The sequence below is a fragment of the Chlorocebus sabaeus genome, chromosome 20, assembly GCF_047675955.1.
Source record: "Chlorocebus sabaeus isolate Y175 chromosome 20, mChlSab1.0.hap1, whole genome shotgun sequence".
Classification (NCBI taxonomy): Eukaryota; Metazoa; Chordata; class Mammalia; order Primates; family Cercopithecidae; genus Chlorocebus; species Chlorocebus sabaeus.
The window spans coordinates 16,034,957-16,060,495 of NC_132923.1; the positions used below are offsets into that span (position 1 = coordinate 16,034,957).

General features: G+C 44.9%; 1 protein-coding gene across 1 annotated transcript; it reads right to left on the reverse strand.

Moving 5' to 3' along the window:
* Positions 1-690: 690 nt before the first annotated feature.
* Positions 691-24,897, reverse strand: LOC119624202 (uncharacterized). Its single transcript, XM_073007793.1, has 5 exons — positions 24,783-24,897; positions 23,977-24,098; positions 21,727-22,075; positions 2,289-2,503; positions 691-1,107 (listed from the first exon to the last, which is right to left on the reverse strand). Exons 1-5 carry the CDS (start codon positions 24,895-24,897, stop codon positions 1,018-1,020), a joined length of 891 nt encoding a protein of 296 aa, XP_072863894.1. The 3' UTR covers positions 691-1,017.
* Between the last annotated feature and the right edge of the window lie 642 nt (positions 24,898-25,539).

Genomic DNA, 25,539 nt, shown 5'->3' on the forward strand with positions numbered 1-25,539 from the left:
CATTAGAGTGGGAACAACTGTCTCTTGCAGCTTTCTACATTTTAAACAACTGTTGAATCACATGTCTGTTTTATAAAATCCTTATCTTTTCCCCTATTTCTGGGCTATTTTCCCTTCAGGATACCACACAAATTCTTTTAGCTGATGACTTCTTTTGAGGCTATGAGGTAGACATAGTGAGCACCTTGACGATCCCTGCAAATGAGCCTGTTCATTAGGTGCTCACGGGAAACCTGGGCCCAGACCAGTACTGAAACACGCAACTGTCACCCACAGCTCTTGTTGAATTTTTGTCATGAGGCTCTTTCTCCTCAATCAGCATACTAGTCTTAGAACAAGTTTGATTTTGGGACTATCTTAAAATAGTCTTCCTGAGCGGCTACTAAGATTTGCTGGGACTCCAATTTCTGGTCAAATGTGAGCCAGCAGAGTAAAGACAACATTCTTTACCCAGAGGAAGGCAACACTACATGGATACACCACATTTTTCATCAACCTGAGAATAATTATCTCAATGAATATTTAAATTAGTGATTGAAATACTTGCTTCCCAAAGCATGTGATGCTGAAAGTTGCAAAAGTTGCCTTGGTTGTCTAAATGATTGTGTGCTCAGATTGAATTTGAGTGTACACAAGGTGCGCCTCCATTGGAAAAGATTCTAAGAACTGGATGTGGGTAGAGGATGCAATTATGGAACTTAGTATATCCTTCCCCCTTCTTTTCTTTCTTCCCATTTCGACTAGTCTTGTAATGCTAGGCCCAGGCATCAATATACATACAACTAAAAAAGGCAGTATCCGTGTCTTTTTAAAAATCTATACAATTAAATTAGAGGGTGTCTATTGCTAAAGTTACTTTAACTTCACATCATGTAGCCCAATAAGGTGAATGCCACCCACCTATCAAGGGTGTTAGTCAGCTCAGGCTGCCATAGAAAAATACCACAGGTTGGGTGGTTTAACAACAGACTTTTATTTTCTCAATGTTCTGGAGGCCAAAAGTCCAAGATCGACGTGCTAGCAGAGCTGGTTTCTGAGGAGGCCTCTCTTCCTGGCTTGCAGAAGGCCACTTTCTTGCTTTGTGTTCCCATAGCCTTTCCTCTGTGCCTGTGTGGAGAAAGAGAGATATTCTTTCATGGTCTTCCTCTTCTTATACGGACACCATTCTGACCAGATTAGGACCCCACTTGTATGGCCTCATTAACCTTAATTACCTCCTTAAAGATTCTATCTCTAAACGCAGTCAAATCTGGGGTTAAGCTTTCAACATATGAATTCAGAGGAAAACTATTCATTTTATAACACCAAGCAATAGGGATAAGCCCAAGATTCTTTTTTTCTTTTTTCTTTTTTTTTTTTGAGACAGAGTTTAGTTCTTGTTGCCCAGGCTGGATGGCAGTGGCATGATCTAGAATCACCGCAACGTCTGCCTCCCGGGTTCAAACGATGCTCCTGCCTCAGCCTCCCAAAGTGCTGGGATAACAGGCAAGCACCACCATGCCTGGAGAATTTTGTATTTTTAGTAGAGATGGGGTTTCTCCATGTTGGTCAGGCTGGTCTCGAACTCCAACCTCAAGTGATCCGCCTGCCTCAGCCTCCCAAAGTGCTGGTATTATAGGCGTGAGCCACTGCACCTAGCGATCCTACGATTCTTTACCTATTAAATCCTATGGCATTTGCCTGGTGATAGGGCCAGGAAGAAGTTGTTAGCAAGGCTGCTATTATTGCTAATTCTATGATTAGGAAAGCATACCTGAGCTGAAGTGCCTGACTTACGGGAAACAGTGCAGGTCAAACAGGCATGAAATCAAAATAGGGGGAAATTGTAGTAAACAAAAGCAGTGCTCTTATGTGAGTCATGCATCCAGGAAGGATTAAAATTCTGCAATTTCATGGAAATTCTATTGTCTTTATCAGGAGAATGACTTTACAAGGTTTATTAACTGGGGGGAAAGGATGGTATGGATTAAGGACCACACCTGATTGCTCATCTTAATATGAATTCTTGACTAAACAGCTATAGGGTGTGAAGGAAAGATCAGCAGTCAAAGAAAACTCAAAGATTTTTCGCTTGAGCATATGGAAGGATGCAGTTTCTATCTACAGAGCTGAGAAAATAGCATGTGCAGCAGGTTGTAGGAGGAAAAACAGAGATCAGCTCAGGGCCCCAAAACCTTGCTTGAGTTTTCCATTCACCCTGTCGCCATTTCTACATCCCCTTGAGATTTTTGTGAGTCTGAATGCAGAGTTGCTTGGCCACTTCTCCCCCTGGGCACCAGTCCTCTCACCTCCTCCTGACAGCGTCTTCCATGGCCCTGGCTCTGATGACCATCTCCCAACACGATGTCATCCTGCAAAGGTGATCTGAGCCATAACTGGGGCAAGGCCATCCACTCCTTGACTTGTGTGGCATTGGTGGGCCCCAGGAGTACTTCACTGTTTCTCAGGGTAGTAGGTCTTTTGTATGGAACTCTTCTTCTGAGGAAAACACGGAGGAAACAGCCTGAGGGGTGGAAAGGCAGGGCTGTACCAGGGATCCTAGGAAAGCTGAGACTAGGCTCTCAATGCAAAGAACATTTACGACCTGAGAAGTTCTACTCAGTTACTATCATTAGTTTAGAATCTCATCAATGCAAATGGTATAGAAATTTGTTTTCTTCCTGGTTATATGTGCACCTACATAATATCCTTAATTTTGCCTCTTGGCTCACAAGCCTACAACACTTCCTATCTCCCTGGCCCGTTGCAGAAAAAGTTTGCTGAAGTCTACAGACAACAACGCCCCATGCTTTACAGAAAAAGACACCCAGGAATCTCTTTTACTAATTTTCATTTGTTGGACATTTTTCCTGGTCACCAATAAGTTCCCTTTGTTGGCTTGAAATGATTAGTCTCTGGTTGGTTGTCATTTGCAATGACACTATATATACTGGGACCTCAAAGCAGAAAAACCATAGAAGAAAACCTAGGAAATATCATTCTCAACATCAGCTGTGGCAAAGAATTTATGGCCAAGTCCACAAAAGCAAATGTAGCAAAAACAAAATTCACAAGTAGGACCTAATTCAATGAAAAAGCTTCTGCACAGCAAAAGAAACCATCAACAGAGTCAACAGGCGACCTACAGAATGGGAGAAAATATTCACAAACTGTGAATCTGACAAAGGTCTAATGTCCAAAGTCTGTCAGGAACTTTAAAAAATCAACAACAATGAAAAATAATTCCATTAAAAAATGGGCAAAGTGACATGAACAGGCACTTCTTAAAGGAAGACATACAAGCAGCCAGCAAACACAGGAATAAATGCTCATCATCACTAATGATCAGAGAAATGCAAATCAAAGCTACAATGAGATACCATCTCACACCACTCAGAATGGCCATTAATAAAAATTCAAAAACCAACGGATGCTGATAAAACTGGAGAGAAAGTGTATAAACCCTTGGAGTGAATGTAAATTAGATCAGTCACTGTGGAAAGTAGTTTGGAGATTTCTCAAAGAACCTACAACAGAGCTGCTATTCAACCAGTAATCTCATTACTGGTTATATACACAAAGGAATGTAAATCATTAAAACAAAAAGACACATGCACTCCTATGATTATCACCAGGCTATTTACGATAGTGAAGACATGGAATCAAACGAGGTGCCCATCAATGGTGGATTAAATTTTTAAAAAAATGCGGTACATGCACAACATGGAATACTACACACCCATAAAAAGAATGAAATCATGTCTTTTGCAATAACATGGATAGAACAGGAGGCCATAATCTGGAGGAAACTAATGCAGAAACAGAAAACGAAATACCGAATGTTCTCACTTAGGAGCGGGACCTAAATATTGAGCTCACATGGACATAAACATGAGAACCATAGACACTGTGGACTACCATGAGGTAGGGAGGGCGGGAGGGTGGGAGAGTGGGTTGAAAAACTAGCTATTGGATACTATGCGAACTACCCGGACTCAATATACCCATGTAACAATCCTACACATGTACACTTGGTACATAAAATAAAACTGAAATTTTAATAAGAACAAAATTATATTACACTAAAAAAATTACTGCACAGAAAGTAAACTAATAATGGATTTAAAAAAATTAAATATTACAAATAAAGATCTAAAATCAATAATCCAAACTTACACTTTAGGAAACTCAAAGAAAACAAGAGCAAATCAAGTCCAAAGTGAGTGGAAGACAAGAAACAATGAACGCTAGAGCAGAAATCAAGGAAATCGAAAACCAGAAATCAATAGAGAAAAGTCAACAAAACCTAAAGAGTGTTCTTTGGAATGACCAATAAAATTGATAAACCTTTAGCTGGTGAACCAAGAAACAATGAGAAAAGATACACATTACTAATATGAAAAAGAAAAGAAGGACTCTCACTACTGATCATGTGGACATTAAAAGGATAGTAGAGGGCTATTAAAAACAATTCTCTGCTCGCACATTTGATAACTTCGATGAATTGGATCAAGTCCTTGAAAGATGAAGTTGACAAAACCTCATACAAGGAGAAATAGATAACCTAAATAGGTCTCTATTAATGAAATTGAAGCAACAATTAACAACCTTCCAGAACAAAGCACCAGGTCTAGATGGTTTCACTACCAAACACCTAAGGAAGAAACTGTACCAATTCTCTTTAGAAAATGGAAGCCGAGGGAACACGTCTTAACTCTGGTCTAGGAGGCAAGCTTCACCCTAGTAGCAGAACCAGACAAATGGTTTTGAACCAGGATGTTGAACTAGTCTGGACTGCTGACCAGCTCCTGAAAATCAACCCTGGAAGAACTGCAGAAGGGAGAAGAAAACATGGCTTACGAGAACTGTAAAAAATGGTAAACCTCCTGTAGAGACCGAGGCAGTATTGAACTGGTGTGTGTGGAAGGTTGATGTTCACCGATAGCAGAGAGAGAACAAGAGGGAGGAAAGTATTTTCGGTTCTGCTCTTGCGTCTCTTTCCATGGTTCTGGGCCAACTGCCCTTCTTATCCCTTCGCGAAAGAGATTTGTCAGCGGCTCTTAAACCACCAATGCGGCAGCTGTGATGTGACATCGGGACCCATACAAGCTTCACTGAGGAAAATAGTAGATGAAAACAGGATGAAACTGGATAATCGCCAGGCTTTCCTCTTCAGAGTGTCCTCCCCAGGCCTCCAGAGCTAACGACTGCCATGCCTCCCCACCACGCTGCTTCAACAGAAGCATTAAAAAGAATCCCCTGGACAGAAGATTTGCCTGGTGGAATGTAAAACAGACAGGGGTGATAGAAATGAGTTTTGGGGATGTGCTGCTGTCCACTCGGGGCCCATCCTTCATTTTGCCGAGACCACCAAAGACTGGGCCTTCCTGGACAGGAAGGTCCGAGGCCCCTCTCCGCAGCTCCCCTCATCTGCACGCGGGTTCCTCCCCACACGCCTCCCCTTTCCTTGGGTTCCAGTTCCCCATCACTGCGTGTGTCCGCTCAACCCCACTGCTTCTCTCCTTTCGGGAATGTCATTTCTTGAGCCGCACTCCATCGCGAGATGTGCTGTAATGGTCTATCCCAGGTCCAGGCAGAGAATCAGTGACCAGCTGACTCTTTGTATTGCAGGGATCCGACAGCAGAGATGATAAAAGTCGCTCCGGTTTTAGGCTCAAATATGTAGAAATGCAGAAACCAACCAGACCCACTGGCTGCTTCAAAAAGGGTCTCTGCAAAGTCTCTGCTTAGATAAATTCCGCTCCGGGGCGGGGCTCACGCCTGTAATCCCAGCACTTTGGGAGGCCGAGGCCGGTGGATCATGTGAGGTCAGTAGTTCAAGATCAGCCTAGCCAACATGGTGAAACCCCGTCTCTACTGAAAATACAAAAATTAGCAGGAAAATACAAAAATTAGCAGGCATTACATGCCTGTAATGGCAGCCACTTGGGAGGCTGAGGCATGAGAATCACTTGAGCCCGGAAGGTGGAGGTTGCAGTGAGCCAGAACTGTGCAACTGCACTCCAATCTGGGCGACAGACTGAGACTCTGTCTCAAACAAACAAACAAAAATAAATAAATAAAAGAAAAATAAATTCCGCTGTGTAAAGAACCCAAGGAGGACTACACAGTGTTTCCGCCCACCTCGCACCCCCGTCCACTTCTGCCTCCTTTTTTTCCTTTATTAGCGCGGCACAGTAAGTAAATGTAAAAACCACAGGGCACAAAGACAGGACGCTGCATTTGCCAGAAATGGAATCCAGGTCTCCCATGTGGGAGGCGAGAATTCTACCACCGAACTGCCAATGCCTCCTGACCCGGAGCTCTGCAGCCTTGGAAACAGTTAAGACACAGACTTGTGGACAGGAGTCAAGATTTTCGCTGTTCTCTTTGGAAGATGTGACTAACAAAAAAGACCCCCAGAGCAAAGGCTTGTAGTGGAGATTTGCATCAGGCAACACCACAAAGTTATGGCTTCACATTAAAAGAGCTGACTTGAAAAAGCCTTATTCTGAGTAGGCTCTGTGCAACTGGATAACAAACCTCTGTAGGAATACATCAGAAATTCACCCAGCTTCTTGTCTCTAGTCCTGTATCCAGTGTGAACCTGTGGAAAGTTCTTGCCTCGCTTATTGATGTCTTCTCTTTGCCTCCCCCTTGCTTGGTGCCTCCCAAACCCTTTCCTCCCAACCTTGACACAAACATTAGTACTTTCCCCAAAAAAGCCTTCAGGATCCAGGAGTTTGAAAAGCTGAACTCTTGGGACTGTGCCTGGGATACTCCAGGAGACCAGGGTGATAATTGAACTTCCCTTCTCCTACACCTCTTTCGAGTTCCTGGAAAACGCCAGGGACCAGATCTTGCTTTTAACTTCTTATGCCTTACAGAGACCTAAACAAGAGCGAAGAAATGGACATTTCATGCCAAGATTTCTTCCCTTCACCTCACCCTGACCGGCCACCCAAGGAGGCCAGTTCAGGGAAAAACAGTTCCATTTGATTCTAGATAGATGCTGGGATATTCCTCTAGCTAACATAAAGCATTCTTTTGCTATTTGCTTTTGTCAGACATTCATGTTTTTACTCTCATTCTTTTGTTTATAACGAGCGTGGTATAGATTTGCACCGCTCTTTTTGTTGTTGCTGTTTGTTTTCTTTCCTTTTTACATTTTTTGTTTCCAACTTTTATTGTAATTTCAGGGGTACATGGGCAGGATGTGCAGGTTTGTCTCTTAGGTAAACCTGTGCCATAGTGGTTTGCTGCACAGATCATCCCATCACCCAGGTACTAAGCCCAGCATCCATTAGCACTCTTCCTGATGCTCTCCCTGCTCCCAATCCCCACCCTCCAACAGGCTCCAGTGTGTGTTGTCCTCACCCCCCAACCCCATGTTTCCATGCATTCTGATATTCAGCTCTTACAATAAGTGAGAACACACGGTGTTAGGTTTTCTGTTTCTGCCTTAGCTTGCTAAAGATAATGTGCACTGCTTTTGACCCAGTGTGGTGGTTCACATCTGTAATCTCAGCACTTTCGGAGGTCAAGGCGGGTGGATCACGAGGTCAGGAGTTCGAGACCAGCCTGGCCAATATGGTGAAATCCTGTCTCTATTAAAAATATGAAAATTAGTTGGGCATGGTGGCATGTGCCTACATTCCCAGCTACTCGGGAGGCTGAGGCAGAAGGATCCCTTGAACCCAGGAGGTAGAGGTTGCAGTGAGCCGAGATCGGGTCACTGCACTCCAGCCTGGTGACAGAGCGAGACTCTGTCTCAAAATAATAATAATAATAATAATAATAATAATAATAATGATAATGTGCACTGCTTTGAATATTTAACCCTTTCCTGCCATTAAACCATTAGAGCTGGCATTTCCTTTTCTATCCAATCGGAGAGACTTAGATCCATTATAATTCAGAGTAATTAGTGTTACGTTGGAGATGATGGGCATAGTTAGTCTCATTCCCACCACCTCATTGTATGATTTCTGTGTTTCTGCTTTGTTTATAAAATCTCTTCCAGCGTTTGTTAACTAGACTGTTCTGTTTGGGTAAGTTTTTTGTTTTCCTGTAGTGTTTTTGAAATTCCATATCCTTGATTTGTTAATATATTCTCTTAGATCTCAGGTGCACAGCAAGAAGGTAGTCATGTACCTTAGCTCAGGGCACATTATGGTGACTGCTCTCAGCAAGGCCCTTACTGTCTTTCCTTCTTTTCTCTGTTCATCCCACTCCCATTCCCCTGTCCACTTCTAGACACATGTTCTGAGGAGTTTAATATATGCTCTTTTATCCCATACTTTCTCTGCATATTTTAATAAAGGGATGTCTTTGGAGAACATGCATTGTTCTTTGGGAGTGAGGGGTGTTAAAACAACTTTAAAGTGTGAATTGGTTTCCGAAAACCCATTCCATCGTCTTTACTCCATTCTGTGTACTATCTTCTCAACTTTTCTATTCTAATACAAAAGTTTGCGTATAGGCCAGGCGCAACGGCTCACGCCTCTAATCCCAGCACTTTCGGAGGCTGAGGCAGGCAGATCATGAAGTCAGGAGTTCGAGACCAGCCTGGCCAACATGGTGAAACCCTGTCTCTACTAAAAATACAAAAATTAGCCAGGCATGGTGGTGCACTACTGTAATCCCAAGTACTCAGGAGGCTGAGGTAGAAGAATTGCTTGAACCTGGGAGGCGGAGGTTGTAGTGAGTGGAGATCCTGCAATTGCACTCCAGCCTGGGCAACAAAGCAAGACTCTGTCTCAAAAAAAAAAAAAAAAAAAAAAAAAAAAAAAGAGAGAGAGAGAGAGAATACAATAGTGCCACCATTCTAAAATACTGTCTGATAGTTTCTAGTACAATTAAAAATACACCTACTTCATGACCCAGCCACTCCATTACTAGGTTTGTACTCAACAGAAATGAAGGCACAGGCCCATAAAAAGGCCCATAGTAGAATATTTGGAAACACCTTATTCACAATAGCCGTAACTAGAAATATCCCAAGAGTCCATCAACTGTAGTATATTCACATGTTGGAATAACACTCATCAATAACACAAAAGAGCTGAGATACATGCCATAAAATGGAAGCATCTCATAACCATTGTTGTATTAAAAAAAAAAAAAAAGGTCAAAATCAGTATAGTCCTTTACGTGATTTCTACAAGAAGCAAAAGTAAATCATGGAGATAGAAATCAGAATGGTGATTGGCTGAGTGGGGATGGGGTGAGGATTGACTGGAAAGGGGCTCCAACGACTTCTTGGTCTGTTGAAAACTTCCCATGACTTGATCTATGTGGTGGTTTCTTTTGTCAAAATGCACTGGGCCACACACTTAAGATTGGTGCACTTTGGTCTCTGTGGGTTATACTTCAGTCATTTACTGATAGCAAAAAATAAAATAAAATAAAAATATACAAATAAATACATACATAAAAACAAAATTAAAGATTGTAGTTGGGGAATGTCATTAACTTTAGATTTTGTTGTATTCTTTCGGTTTTACTTAAAATACCCAGTTGGAGTGCGAACTCGCCTCTTCTCTTGTTCATTTCTGATTTGGCCTGAAGGGGCCCCACGGATTTTTGAAATATCTGAGCCAGAAAAACGGGTAGGGCCACATCATGTCAACAGCAAAAGATTCTGATAAGGTTGACTGAAAGGGGGCACCTCACCTTTTGGGTGTTGTACTTGCTCAGAGAGGGCGTAAAAGTCTTTCAAGATGACCGGACCTCTAGGCGTGCAGGGTAGGGGTTCTTTCTATTCTTGTCGCTACAGAGAGCTCCGAAGCCACAGCAAAGTTGTGACCTCTCTAGCCACAGGTAAACGGCGCAGCCTAGGCTGAGATTAGAGGCGAAAGGGAAAAAAGAGCACTACACCCTAGGAGGGACATTGCGGTGATTCGGCTCCCAGCCAAGGCTGCTGCGGCCACAGCGCAGAGGACTGACCACAATACTATCACCGCGAGCCATAGGAGCTGAAGCGCGCTGGGCTCCTTCTTTAAACTTAATGCAGGGCTGCTTCCGTTTTGGAGACGTAAGGGTCCGCGTAGATTTCGTTCTTTCTTGGTGTCTCTCCATTTTTCCTCCCTTTCTTCCCCATTCTGCTACAATAGAAAAACACTTCTCACGTCTCCCTTGTGCAGTCCTTACCGCTGCACAAAGCTACTGGGAAGTTTCGTCTCCCTGGTCCACGCCTCTGCCGCCTTCCTTGCCCTCCTCCTCGCAATTCCGTGTTGTATTCACCCCTTGCCCAGCTCCCGGCCTCCTGTCCCAGAGAGGCACCCAAAAACAGCGCAGCTGAGCCCTGGCAGCTCCACCGCTCAGAGTGGCAAGAGTGGCCACTGGAGGCCTCGCCCCTTGCCAGCACCACGGGATGCCGAGAAATCAATCGGAATAAATGCTTTCCAAAAAAGAACTTACTTCCCCTTCGCGACTAGCCTCCGCAACATGTGGAAATCCTGTCTCTACAAAAAATACGAAATTAGCCTGGCGTGGTGGCGCGCGCCTGTAGACCCAGCTACGTGGGGGCTGAGGCACGAAGATCGCTTGACCCCGGGAAGTCGAGGCTGCAGTGAGCCATTTTTGCACCGCTGCACTCCAGCCTGGGCGACCAAGTGAGATCCTGTCGCAAAACAAAACAAAACAAACCTTCCCCATAGAAAAATAGTTCATGATTTACATTCTCAGGATTCTTCAAAGGACTAAAAGCTAAAGGCGAGGATGGATTCATTGGACAAGTCCTAGTCGTGCGCCCTGGTGAGTGGCAGACCCTGCTCCCCGCGAGGGGACCAAGAGCGCCTCTCACCACCACCCCTGCCCTGGTGGAGCCCCTGCACGCGGACACAGGATACGAAGACGGCAGCGGAAGCTCCGCAGCGGCCCTGAAAGTGACTGGGCAGGGTGGGCATAGGCTCCCTCACTGGGTGAGGGCGGCGCAAAGAACGGGAGGAGCCATCCTGGGAGCCCACCGGGCGTTCAGCTTCCCTTGGGCCCCCAGGCGGCCCAGGCCCGGGTCGCAGACCAGGGCGTTTCAAAGCAGGCGAGGGGCAGGGCGGGCGAAGGCCATTCGGGTGTCCTTCTGGCTCCAGAATCTCCTAACCCGCGGGTGTGCAACGTGATCAGCGCGACTCACTGCTCTCATCTCACCGGTTTTCTGTCCTGCCAGGCGGGCCCTCAAGACAGAAGGGATGGGGGGAGTTCGGTGAGTGTGCCCTGCCTATAGCGCTCCGTAGAAACAGCAGTAGCACTTTCTGTAGCGCAGTTCGGTCCCACCTAGGGGCGAGTCGCTTTGTGTTTTAACTCGTTTCAGTTGATGCACAATCAACTCCAGCCTAATCAGGAGACACACATGTCCTCTTCCCCGCCTTCTTAAGTCTGAGGCTTGGTAAGGACCATGGTGCCTTATACCTGTCAAACTCAGGAATCCCAGAGACCTTAGACAGGAACTCACTTCTGGTGTGATAAAGATCTTCTTTTCTCTCATGGAAGGCTTGAGGGAGTAAGGTGCCTCGAGTTTTTCATGTTTAATAATAGGAGGCCTATTACAGCAGTATCCTATCCCCAGGATGTGCCAGGGTTTACTGATTGCTCTATTAATAATGTGACCAGTGGAATCAGTCATCCTCATGGTGATCCTCACCATTGTTTGTGAAAACAGCATTTCTTCCTCAGTTTGTGCATGATTTATTTAACCCTTTTCAAGATGTTTTTGAAATGAGGTGAGTTTCATGATTTTAGGATAACAAATGATGCTGCAATCTCTACCATACTTGTACACATATCTTTGGTCACTCCTGCAGATATTTCTATAGTGTAGAGAACAGGATGTGCCATTTTTACATTACAGCATTTATTTGATGCTTCTTATTTGAGTACATTCTGCAAATTTATCTTCCATGGGAGCGGTAACAGATTATATTCCAATTTGTTTCCCAAGTCTATCAATGTCCATTTTGTCATTTACTTGCCAGCACAACAAACTTTCTACACATCGATGTATGATATTCTACTGAGGGGAGAGGCATCCTCCTGGCTTAACTGAAGGACTGTACAACAGAAGGACATGGTGGACCTCACACAGAGATTCTGTGGCATAGGATGAACTACTAAACTTCTAGCATATTTTAAAGTCCTCCAACATCTGTAATTGTTTTCTGTGGTGACCAGGCATCGTGGGTCCGGAGAAGACGGGCCACAGTGACCTCTTTGAAAGCTTTCTGTCAAGTCTCTTATCCAAGGGAAGCAAAATCACAAAGGTCCCAGGTGAGTTTTTTCTTCTCCTCTTTCCTTCATAAATGTTGGTTTTACTTTTATTTGATGAAAACAATCTAATGCCTCTTCTCCCTCCTATACAATGGTAAATTAGCATGCAAATAGCTATCCCTTTATTATTCTTTGATAGATTTTTGCAGAGGCTGTGTCTGTAAAACTTAGCCCACCTGAGATACATCACTGGAACCAACAGAACCCTCCACCCAACATGTACCTTGTACAGACCTGGACCCTTAGAGCTATTGGCTCATGTTCCTTTGGCTTTTCTAATGAATATCATGAGTAGAAAGTGAGCTCTTTGGCTTTTACCCACTACTATGGCTATAGTACATTTTCTCTCTCTCGTCTCTCTCTCATTTTTGTATCGTGATTTTCTGCCATCAGTGGCATCAGTGTGGGTTCCTTGTTTTGATGTTATGCAGTGAACTTCTGGGATCATTTTATGACTAAATAACAGTCGGTATTAAATTCTTCTGTTGATGAAGATTTGTGTTGTACTCAGTTTTTCCTTAGAATAAAAATGAGGTTATTAAGGGCATTTTTGGTAGAAGCCTTGTTGGATGTATTGTTCATTTTACAGGGGTAATCAATAAACATAAGTGTGCTTGCTTATCAGGTAGGCTTAACTCGAGGAGAAACTGCCAATTATTAGAACAGCTGTTGTGCTAAATTACAGTCCAACTAACATCACACAGCAATATCATACACACTCTGTATCAGGAAGTGGGAGAGGAAATATCTTTCAAAATCAGTTTTTCTATGTTTCCCTTCATTTTCTTATGAACCCTTAATGGCATCTTTGAAGGTGGCTGTGGTCACACCAAGTGTCACCACCAGCCTATTCAAGTCTTGCTGCAGAGCCATGAAGTGATACCCTAGGGCAGCCCAGCCAAGTCACAGACTTATAAACACCAGGCAGGTGTTTATAACAGCTGTTATAGACTTATAACACCATGCCTATGAAATGAGAAGGGTCAGGTGATCCCTCCCTCTCCTGCCATGTCTGTGCTTCTCTTTGCAGCTGCCATGTTGCTAAAAACAATCACTCTCACTTATTTTGTCAAAGATAAATCAGACATTAATCAAAGCAGTGAAAACAGATTTTATTCAGCAACTACTGACCATAGAGGAAGGGGCTGAGCTCCTTCGCATTTGTGCAAAGGTGATGGCATTCTAATCAGAGAGTGAGGTGGGGAGAGGGCAGGGGTCAGGGCACAAGTGAAACATTACAAAAGATTGGTCATTTTAAACGTCTGCCTCATCAGGCCAGCTGTGTCTGCCAGCTGACAATATTAGACGTTAGGATTCTAACCTCCCACAGAGACCAGAAGACGGAGGCTCAGTCCTTCCTGAGGACTACACCTCAAAGGAATGGCTTTCAGATCCTGGGCAAAGACACACTCGAGTCCCTAGGAGATACACACATATCTCAAAGGGATGGAGGAAGGATTCCCTTCTTAGTAAGTGCTGTAAGAAAGAAAGATCCTGAACCTACCATCATCAGCAGGTATTGGCTAGAACTAAAGTAAGTTCCCCTGGCAGCCTTGAGCTTTCTTAGGTAGGCATTGTCATCATTGTCACAGGAGCCTAGGGTTATTCGTGGGACAGGGTCTTATGCTACTAGAAGCCATGATAGAGTCTGATCATCTCTTAGCGCAAAGATTTAAACTCAGTCATTGTGTGCTGAGTTTGGTCCTTCTCACTTTCTAGCTCCCCATTCCATGGCCAGGATTTTACTGGACTCCGTTAGATGGACAAGGCCACGGGCCATTTTCAGTGGCTTTCAGGCTGCCAAGGCATATCTATTGAGACCTGAATGAAAATAAAGAAAACCATGAGATTGAGAGTGGGCCCAACAATAGGTATGCATTACCCATATTCAAGGAGATGGACACAAATATTTTTAGGCTTTGTCAAAATGGAAAGTGACTTATGCAGCCAGGATGAAATTTAAACTTACATTACCAAAGTATAGAGCTTATTGATATTTTGTAGAAGAAAGTCATGGCAAAATGACAATCCACAAGTGGCAATGGTAGATGGGGTAGGGAGAGACTCCATAAGGTCAAAATTATCCTCACGTTAAATGAAATTTGTAAGTGGTGCTACTATTAGGGAATGGAAGCCAATGTTATGGTCTATTATATTAATTGTCATGGGATAAAGAGGCAGGACATGATGCTACATTTAATGGTTAGTTCTATTGAGAGTATTTGTGAGAATTAATTTTTGTGTCAATTTGCCTGGGTCAGGGGGTGCTCAGGTATTTGGTTAGATGTGATTTCTCACTGTGTCTCTGAGGGTGTTTCTGGAGGAGATTGTCATTTGAATCTGTAAACTGAGTGAAGCAGATTGCCCTCCCCAGTGTGAGTGGGCCTCATCCAACCCATGGACGGCTTGAATAGGATGAAGGGTTAGGAAAGAAGTTTTTCTGCTCCACTGTCTTTGAGCTGGGACGTCAGTCTTCTGCCTTAAGCCTTGGACTTGGTCTTGAACTATATTCGACTCTCCTAGGTCTAGAGCTTACTCAGAGTAGAACTTGGGCTTCTCTGTCTGTCTCTCTCTCTCTCTCTCTCTCTCTCTCTCTGTGTGTGTGTGTGTGTGTGTGTGTGTATCCTGTCCTCTGGAGAACTCAGACTAATACAGTAATATATGCCAGTTGCTGGTTTTTGTCTCCATGCTTTTGAAAGGTGTAAAATAAATAAATAAAACAAAAACCTGGAGGGTTCTCAAGGAAGAACAGTAAGGATTAGTAGAAGTTGTAACCTTTTAGGAAAAGCCCTAAGCACAGCTTTTGTTAAAACTGTCTTCAAGAAAATAAAGGGTGTTGGGAAAATTATTGCTATCTTAATGTTTTCTAAGCAAAGGCAAGATCAATCTAGGAGAAATATACTTAGGTTTTTCAAAATTAATTTTTATATTTTAATAATTCACATACAATCTTAAGAACTCTGAGAGAAAAAGGGAGGTCCCTTGTACCTCTTACTTTGTTTCCTCCAATGGTAACATCTTGGTAATATTTCCAAAATGGTAATATTTGCAAATATAGCAGATGTATTGCAAATGCCACAGTATCAGGAAATTGACATTGATACAAGCAAGGTAGAGAACATTTCCATCAACATCGGATTCATCATGTTGCATTTTTATAGCCACGACCCTGTCTCTTCAGTGCTGCTCCTCCTTCCCTCCTTAACCCCTGGCAATTACTAATCTGTTCCCCGTTCCTATAATTTATTCATTTCAAGAATGCTACTTAAATGGAATCCTACATGTCACCTTTGGGATTACCGTTTGTCCACTCACCATCATTCTGTGGAGATTCATCCAGGTTATTGTAGGTATCAGTAGTTTGTCATTGTATAAAAAAAATTATTGAGAACTATTCGATGCTATGGATATATAACACAGTTTGTTTAACCATTCACCTCATGGAAGTCATCTATACATTGTTTCCCAGTTTTGGCTATTAAAAACAAGGCTGCTATAAACTTTAAGTACACGCGTTTTGTGTGAACATAAGATTCTATTTCTCTGTGATAAATGCAGGGAATACACTTCCAAGGTGATGTGGTAGTTGTACATAGAGTTTTGAAAGTAAAAACTATACAGATATTCTCTAGAGTGGGCTGTAATCTTTTACATCCCCACCAGCAATGTATGAGTGATCCAGCTTTCTCTGAATCCTTGACAGCACTTGATGTGGTCACACTTTTATTTTGATCATTCTGATAAGTATGTAGCAATTTCTCCTTGTTGTTTTAATTAGTATATCACTAGTGGTTAATAATGTTCTGATTTCAACATATGAATTTTGGGGGGGCTGGGCACGATGCATCCCATAACAATGTATATTCTGGTGTGGTTGGGCGTTCTAAAATTGTCAATTTAAGTCCTGCTGGTTGATCGCGTTGTTGGGTTCTACATTCTTGTTGATTTTCTGCCTGGTTGTTGTATAAATTGTTGAGAAAGGGGGACATTGAGGCATACAGATGTATTTGTGGATTAGTCTAGTTCTCTGTTAAGTACTTTCAGTTGTTGTTGCAAAGACATTTATGAATTTGTCAGAGGAGGAGTTGGTAGATTGGTCCTTTGCTCATTAAATAATCTCCCCCCTGTCTCTGATTAGTTTCTTTTTTCTGAAATATACTGTATCTGGCATTAATATAGCCAATCTTGCGTTCCTTTGGCTAAGGTTTGCATGATATCTTTTCCCATCTTTTTGATTTCAACTTGCCTGTATCATATTTGAAGGTAGTTTCTTTGTAGCCAGTATGTAGTTGGCTCATGTCCATTAACCTACTCTGCCAGTGTGTATCTTACAATTGGTGTACTTAGGCCATTGATATTGATATTTAATGTGATGATTGATATGGTAGGGCTTAAGTCTGCCATTTTATTTTTCCTTTTCTGTTTGTTCTCCCTGATTTTGTTTTCTGGATATACTTTCATTTTCTTACCTTCCTGTGGTGACTTGAACATCTTTGAGAATGGTGTTTTGCCTTATGTATAGCGTTTTTGAGTATATCTGTTTGAAAACTCTTGGTTTTTCCAGACATTCATATATCTGTGCATCTATATCTTACCACACAGTACACTGGTGTCATTGTTTTACCAGTTTGAGTGAATGATAGATGAGCTACCTCCCTTGCAGTTCTCTTTACCCTCCCAGCTTATAATTGTTTCAAACATTTTCTTTATGAAGAGTTAGCACCACATCGAATGGTGCTATGATTTTCTCTGAAACCATCAAGCATAGTTTAGAAAACTAAAGAGAAGGAAGGCCTCTTTTGCTTACTGTTTCCTTCCTTCCTTCCTTCCTTCCTTCCTTCCTTCCTTCCTTCCTTCCTTCCTTCCTTCCTTTCTCTCCCTCCCTCCCTCCCTCCCTCTCTCTCTCTCTCTTTTTCTTTCTTTCTTTCTTTCTTTCTTTCTTTCTTTCTTTCTTTCTTTCTTTCTTTCTTTCTTTCTCTCTCTCTTTCTTTCCTTCTTTCGTTCTTTCTTTTTCTTTCTTTCTCTCTTTCTCTCTCTCTCTCTTTCTTTCTTTCTTTCTTTCTTTCTTGCTTGCTTGCTTGCTTGCTTGCCTGCCTTCTTTCTTTCTTTTGTCCTAAGGTTCCTTCTTTAATCATTTCCTTTCTGTCTACAGAACACCCCTTAGCCTTTCTTTTAGGGTAGAACTGCTGGTCAGAGATTCACTTAGCTTTTTAACATCTGAAACTGTTTTGATCTTCTCTTTAATTACTGAAAGATGTTTCTGCTGGAGAGAGGAGTCTGGGCTGACAATTGTTTTCTTTCACAGCTTGAAAAGCACTGCACTGTAATCTCAGCACTTTGGGAGGCCAAGGTGGGCCAATCCCTTGAGCTCAGGTGTTTCAGACCAGACTGGGCAACATGACAAAACCTCATCTCTACCAAAAAAATACAAATAATTAGCCGGGAGTGTTGATGTGTGCAGTGGGAGGATCATTTGAGTCTGGGAGGAAGAGGTTGCAGTGAGCCAAGATTATACCACTGAATTCCCTGTCTCATGAATGCAAGGAAGGAAGGAAGGAGGGAGGGAGGGAGGGAGAGAGGGAGGGAGGGAGGGAGAGAGGCAGGGAGGGAGGGAGAGAGGCAGGGAGGGAGGGAAGGAAGGAAGGAAAGAGAGGAAGGAAGGAGGGAAGGAAGGAAGGAAGGAAGGAAGGAAGGAAGGAAGGAAGGAAGGAAGGAAGGGAGACGGGCGGGCGCAGTGGCTCATGCCTGTAATCCCAGCACTTTGGGACACTGAGGTGGGTAGATCACGAGGTCAGGAGATTGAGACAGTCTTGGCTAATACGGTGAAACCCCCGCCTCTACTAAAAATACAAAAAGTTAGCTGGGTGTCACCCATCTCTACTAAAAATACAAAAAATTAGCTGGGTGTCATGGCACACGCCTGTAGTCCCAGATACTCTGGAGGCTGAAGCAGGAGCTTGAACCCGGGAGGCAGAGGTTGCAGTGAGCCAATATTGCGCCACTGCACTCCGGCCTGGGTGACAGAGCGAGTCTCCTTCTAAAAAAAGAAAAAGACAGCAAGCAAGCAAGCAAGTAGCAAACAAGCAAGACAAAACCAAAATATCAGAGATGATAAATTCGTTGATGGGATTAACAGCAGATTAGACGTTGCAGAAGAAGTGATCAGGGAACATGGAACCATGAATAATTGAAAATATGCAAAATGAAACTCACAGACAAAAGATTTTTTTTTTAAAGAAATGAAAAGATTATCAGTGAACTGTAGGGCAGACTTAAGAGGCCTAATTTATGAGTAATGGGAGTCCCTGAAAAGGAGCGGGGAGGAAAGTAAACATTTATTTTCCTTCTTTGTTATTTTTGTTAGGAGTGGGGCCTCAGCATGTCGCGCAGGCTGGTCTCAATTCCAGGCCTCACTCAACATCTCCCGATTTGGCCTCCTGAAGGTGTAAGCCACTGTGCCTGGCCAATTTCTGAAGAAACAATAGCTGAAAAGTTCCCAATCATAATGAAAATTATAAATCCAGTGACCCAAGGAGCTGAGGAAACCGAAGCACAAGAAACATGAAGAAAACCCCTCCTGGATACATCAAAATAACATTGCTCAAATCCAACCAGAAGAAAAAGACATTGTACACACACAGGAACAAAGATGAGGATTGCGTCAGCTTCCTTTCTGCTCCTGCTGGCCTCTACCAGGAGCAGCAGTGCACACGAGGAGACAGAGAAGCAACATCTTTAAGGTACTGAGGGCAGGGGAAGTTAGCCTAGAATACTATGCCAGAAAAAATAAATTCCCAAAAGTGGAAGTGAAATAAGGACATTTAGAGATGTACAAAAGCTGACCGAATTCACTACCAGCCCGCCCACACTACAAGAAACATCAAAGCAGTCCTCCAGGCAGAAGGAATCCAATACCAGATGAAAATCCAGATCTACACGAGGAAATGAAGAACACCAGAAATGGGTAACTATACTAGGTATTTTCTCATTTTATAAATTTCTTTTGTAAAAATTTGACCTTTCAAACAAAAGCAATAACAATGTGTTGTGGGGTTTATAGCATGCATAAAAGCAAAGTGCATGTCAGCAGTAGGGTCAAGGCCAGAAGGTGAGGTGTAATATCACTTGAAGGTTGACTGTGATCAGTTAAAAAGGTTTGCTCTAAGCCCTAAGGCAATTACTAAAATAACAAAAGAAAAGAGTTATAGCTAATAAGCCAACAGAGGAGAGAGAATAGAATGATATAAAAACCGTGTGAACACTATGATAATTGCCCTTCCTGTAGTAATTGCACCTCTGTCCTGTAGAAATACACCAGTGGCTGAAAACGCCCGTGTAAGAATGACTAGAGCATTATATGTAATCGTAAAATCATACAACCAATTTAACTTCAAAAGTGTATGGAAAGGGCTAAAAGAATGACAGTTAAAATAAAAATAGAGAGAGAGAGAGGGCCCGGGCGTGGTGGCTCAGGCCTGTAATCCCAGCACTTTAGAAGGCCAAGGCGGGCGGATCACGAGGTCAGGAGATTGAGACCATCCTGGCCAACATGGTGAAACCCTGTCTCTACTAAAAATACAAAAATTAGCTGGGCGTGTTGGAGCGTGCCTATAATCCCAGCTACTCGGGAGGCTGAGGCAGGATAATCGCTTGAACCAGAGTCGGAGGTTGCAATGAGCCGAGATCCGCGGCACTGCACTCCAGCCTGGTGACAGAGCGAGACTCCGTCGAGAGAGAGAGAGAGAGAGAGAGAGAGAGAGAGAGAGAGAGAGAGAGAGAGAGAGAGATCCCAAAACCTTAGCGGACCTTGATTTACGTTCTCATGTCGTGTGGGAGACATGGAGGAGAGGAGGGTAAAGTTGGTCTTGTTCTGCCTTTCCACGAGAGCATGTGCTGGATAGAAGAAAATTGGCAGCGGTTTAAGCATTTTTAAAATGCAAGAAACACTCCGTAGAACTGGCTTGAACCAGCCAACTTCAGACTTGGAAGCAAGCACACCACCCGACTGCGACACACGGACAGTCGACCCTCGCTCCCGCATCGCTACGCCCATCCAACACGAGGCGGAGCCAACGCCTTTTGTAGAACAATTGTGCAGGCTCCAAAGCCTCGGAAAACCGGAGAGACGCATCTTGCCGGCTACAGTGGACACCCGTGCATTGGGTGATTCTGAAGCTAGAAGGGCAGCCAGATGGCCTTCGCCCCGTCCTGACCCTCGTCCACTGTAAGCTCAGGGGAGAGCGGGAGCCAGGGAGGTGAAGTGCACAGACTCAGCAGAGGCGGCGGGCAGAACCGCGGGGGTGAGAGGGCGCGGTGGCTGCGGGGCGGGAGCCGCTGCTGAAGGGAGGCCTGGGTTGTCCGGAGGGTGACTGTCGGTGGAATCTTTGGCGGAGAGTGGTTTGGAAGGATGGCGACGGGTGAGCAGAGGGGAAGGTGGTGACCCTGAGCGTCCGGCCAGGGGAGAGGAGGCTGTACTGTTTCTCCTCTCCCCTTACCTGCCGGAGGACAGACAGTGGTCAGGAAGGGAGTTCTCCCTGGACTAGGCTAGTCCACCGCACTTCGGCTGCGCTGATCCCTGCGATTTCCCCACACGCGGGGCCCTCGTCTGCGGTGCTGTTCGTGCTCCCCTGCGGCTGGGTTCGCGCACTCACTCTCCTGACAAGCCTTGGCTCACCGCCGACGCGGATATCGCCGCCACAGACCCTTCCCACCCTCCTAGGGATCTTGAGTGCGCTTCCTTAGATGTGAGCTCTCTTTTACACGCTGAATTTGGCTATAGCAAAAAAGCCCTGACCAAGAGCTTGGGTTTCCTTCGGACCTGCACACAACTCCCCAACTCCCGCCTGCAACCGCGGCTCTTGGCTCGCCGGCTGGCAGCGTCCACCGAGCGTGGAACCGGGCAGCCGCAGCCCCCGCAGGCTGGCGGGCCGCCACTAGCAGGAGAAAGGACACAAGGCCTGCGTGGTGGAAAAGCATGGGAGACGTCGCCTTCCTACGGGGCGAGAAGGTCTCCCTACAGTCTTTGGAGACCAGATGGATGGAGGTATCCCTTTCAGGAACAAGGCGGCTGCTCCTGAGGCCTGACTCCGCACGGAGGCTCCTGGGTCCCGCGCACCCTCTCCCTACCCGCTGTAGCCAGAGCTGCTTCACATATCTCAGCTGGCTTCCTCTTCCGCCTCTACCTCCTCTTCCTCCCCAGCCGTCCTTGGAACAGCAAGGCCCCCAGCCCGTGGGAAAGACCTAGCCTCCTCTCCAGCACTTGGAGAGGGAGTCGGATAGATGTCTCTTAACACCAGGAGGACAGAGACACCTTCCCTTGCTGCTTCTCTTGGCGCAGCCGGTCCAGGGGGCTGGCTCAGGGCCCAGGACTCCTTGCTCCTCCTGGAGGGCCTGGGTCGCGTGGCCCAGGAGCTGGCCACATGGGCATCTCCCGCACTGCTCCTCAGGGAACGGGAGGCATTATCCTGCAGGGCCCATTCTTACCCATGAAAGACGCTCGGGAAATGCTCCCACGGAAGCCGGAGCTCTGCGCGTTTGACCACTTCGAAGTTAAGTTTCCGTCCGCCCATCCTTCCTTCGGAGGGTCTGGGGGGGAGAGGAGAAATGCCCGAGGACGATGCGCTTTGCAGCGTCTCAGCCGAGACCAGAGGAAAGCAGGGCGCGTCTTCCTGGAAGAAGGTGGCCCGAGGCCTGCGGTCGCAGGGAGGCTCGCGGAGCAGGAGCGCCCTCTCTCCGCCGAGCTATCCAGCGGCTTGCAGCATCCCACCTGGCGGACTCCTCTTCTTCTCGCTTCTCCTACTGCGGGTCTTCTATCCTGGTGTTCCTTGAATGCCTATCTTCCTTTTGTGCCTCGGAACCTCTCACGCCCGCCACAAGTTACTGATTTCCTTGGTTGTTCTGAACTTTAAATAAGGTAATGCATGCAAGAGTGCCATAAATGCTCAGTAATTGTCATGTTATTATTTTCATCAGTAACATCATCTGAATCATCAGTATTGTCTTTTTAACAGCTGCGTTTTTCATCGTCCGTATATAGTCACATACATTTGAACATTTTGTAATTATTGAGTAATACATTCGTTCTGCTATTTTACAATAAAAAACAATGCCGCAGAACGTATTCTTACACATATATCTTGGCAGATGTAGGACAGAGGCTCTTCTTTTACCCATCCTGTGGCCAGCCTATCAATGTATACACCTTTAATGCGATTTTGCCAGCAGTCAAAGCCTTCAGGGAAAATGTCTCTAGCTCTTTACCACATCGGATCAAGGACTCTGGACAATTGGCACAACATCCTGGAATCGCTGAAACGGAGATACTATTCTCTGCTGTTCTCTGTTGACTGTGTCTTTTCACAACGTCTTAATGACAGTGCTGGCGGCAAGAGGGTAACCATGTCAGTGTTCTCCTGCTGTTCCTGCCTGTGTGGGTCTTCTCCCAAACCCGACTTTCCTCCAGCAGCTGCACTGAAAAAGAGGAGGGGCTGCGGGGTGGGGGGTGGGGCGGTGGGAAGGGGAGGGGAGGGGAGGAGGAAGTAAACTGAATAGGGAGGAAGCTTCTCACAGTCCAGGAGAAGGTAAGGAAGGGAGTCAAAGACAGAATTTTCTTCAGCAAACAGTAAAAGGGGAAATTTGCAGAAGCTAAGAGTTTTTAAACCCTTTGCTCCATCACATAAGTAATCCCTGATTTTCTGTTACACAAATCAGCACTCCTACTCCTCCCTCCCTCCTCACCCCCAATCCTGATTCCTGTTTACAAAGAATGTTCAAAAGCAAGGAATTGTGTATAACAGTTCCCAGTTTACTCAGGAAATTCTCAGATTACAAAGAGACATTACAAATAAACAAGTGAAGAGAAGAACCTTGGTGGGTCCAACATAGTATGGCCATCATTTTATACTCAAAATATAGAAAGACAATCTCAGAAAAAGAAAACTTTTAGAATTGAATAAATCAAGTTTATTATTAAAACGCAAAGAAGGCCGGGCGCGGTGGCTCAAGCCTGTAATCCCAGCACTTTGGGAGGCCGAGACGGGCGGATCACGAGGTCAGGAGATCAAGACCATCCTGGCTAACACGGTGAAACCCCGTCTCCACTAAAAAATACCAAAAACTAGCCGGGCGAGGTGGCGGGCGCCTGTAGTCCCAGCTACTCGGGAGGCTGAGGCAGGAGAATGGCGTGAACCCGGGAGGCGGAGCTTGCAGTGAGCTGAGATCTGGCCACTGCACTCCAGCCCAGGTAACACAGCAAGACTCCGTCTCAAAAAAAAAAAAAAAAAAAAAAAACGCAAAGAAAAAAAACCTCTCCAAATGCTGCTGATTTTCTGTTTTAAACTACTGTTAGACTCGGGAGCCGGAGAGTGGGAGAATCCGCCAAAGATTTCTGGATGAAAATTAATCATCCCTTGTCTACCATAGCCACACCCCAGTGCCCCTCAGACCCAATCCTTCGAAGGAGTGTCCAAGAGGTAAAAAGAAAAGCTGGAAAAACAGTTCCCACATTCTGGAGTTCGTTTTCTCTCATTGAAAATGTAAATATCAGACTAACACCTGTTGACACACAATAACAGGGACACAGAATCCCTCCCGGAAGACCGACGGGCCCACAGACCCTGTGGATGCCACAGTGGTTGATGAGGTTAAGTAACTTGGTTCAGGGTGTCTGGGCACACCTGTGCATGAGACTCTGTCTCTGCTGCTCCCCTCATCTCTACAGGGATACCTCCTCACAATCCTCCCTTTCCTTGGGTCGCTGACGCCTCTCTGACCAAGGAAGAGTCTCCCCGGCCCCCGCAGCTTCTCTCCTTTCCGGACCTTTACTTCTTGATCCTCACTCCATAGTGAGATGTAGTCTAAGGTAGGGGAAAGCCCAGCATGGGAATCCGTCTGATGGCCTTTGGGTTACCCAGGGATTTGCCCGGAGACTATATGAAAGTAGCAAAGGCTTTATTTAGTTCCCAGTATTCCAAACTGCAGCAACCCACCAGAAACACCCCCACTTTCAAAGACAGGCTTTGAGCAGAGGAACTGTAAATTCGAGATTAGATCCAGCACAGAAAACACTCCAGAGGTGGCCCGCCACTTGGGTTAGCTTCCAGCCACCATGACCCAAGGCCCCTAAATGCTGTACAGCCTGTGTAGTACAATAACTTTGTTGGGTAGAAATGTAACAGCCCTTCAAGCATAAACTTGGAGCATGAAGGGTAAGAAGGCCTGCTTTGGCCAGAAGTTGAACCCAGGTCTCCCGCGTGGGTAGGGAGAACGCCACTGCTGAACTACCAATGCGGGTGCGGTTTCACTAGATCTAATTTTGAAGAGTCTCTGGAAGGACTTTGAAGCGGTGTTTCTAAAATAGGTTTGTATAGGACTCTTGAGTAGATACAGCGAGCAAACAGAAGGGACACCCAGAGCAAAGTCTTGCATAGAGGACATATGTCAGGCAACATTATCAAGTTATTTATAATGCATTTAAATCAACATGCCAGATTTCAAAGAGCCTAATTGTGAAACAGGCTCTATACAACTAGATAACAGACCTCTATAGGAATACACAGGAAATTCATCCAGGCCTTTGTCTCTGGTCCTAGATCTGGCAAAAACCTCTGGAAATTTCATTTCCTCACTGATGATGTAATCTTTTTGCCAACCCATGCCTTGGTGCTTCCCAAACCCTTTCCTCTCAACCTTGAGACAATCACCAATTCTTTCCCTAAACAGGCTTTCAAAGACCCAGGAGCTGGAGATTTAGGGATGTGTCCAGGTTACTCTGGAAGATCTGTGGGATGTTCGAGCTTCTCTTCATCCACACCTCTTTTGAGTCATGTGAAAAAGACAAGTATCTTGCTTTTAAACTCATGTTTTTAAGAAACCTACAAAAGTGGGAGTGAGTGAAAATTCACTCCAATATTTCTTTTCTTAACCACACTGTCTTTGGCCACTCCAGGAGGCATGTCAAGTGGCACATTTATCCCAGGGACCCAGAGCTTTTCTTCTCAGATGCGTCTTTTGAGTCTCTAGAAAAGTCCAAGGATCAAAATGACTGTCTTCCAAACTTTTGTGTCTTACAGAGATCTGCACAAGAGAGAAAGTGAAAATTTCACTCCAAGATTTCTTCCCGTGGCAAACAACAGAAGGTTTAGGACAAGCCTTTGCTTCAAGTGCCTGTTGCTTTGTTAGCTCTGTTTTCCAAAGACATCTGTGTAAGCCTACTATAGAACATTCCCACCTCCATCCCCCCTGCCCCTTCATGTCTGCTCATAACACTAGAGTTTTTTTGTTTTTTGTTTTTTAACC

Excerpts from the sequence above, each read along its gene's own strand:
- LOC119624202 (XM_073007793.1), bottom strand. The coding sequence starts at position 24,897 with ATGGGTTGGCAAAAAGATTACATCATCAGTGAGGAAATGAAATTTCCA. Across the intron at positions 22,076-23,976 it reads ACCCAAGGAAAGGGAGGATT|GCATTCAAGGAACACCAGGA; the intron begins GTGAGGAGGTAT and ends AAAGGAAGATAG. Across the intron at positions 1,108-2,288 it reads GAAGACGCTGTCAGGAGGAG|GCACAGAGGAAAGGCTATGG; the intron begins GTGAGAGGACTG and ends TTCTCCACACAG.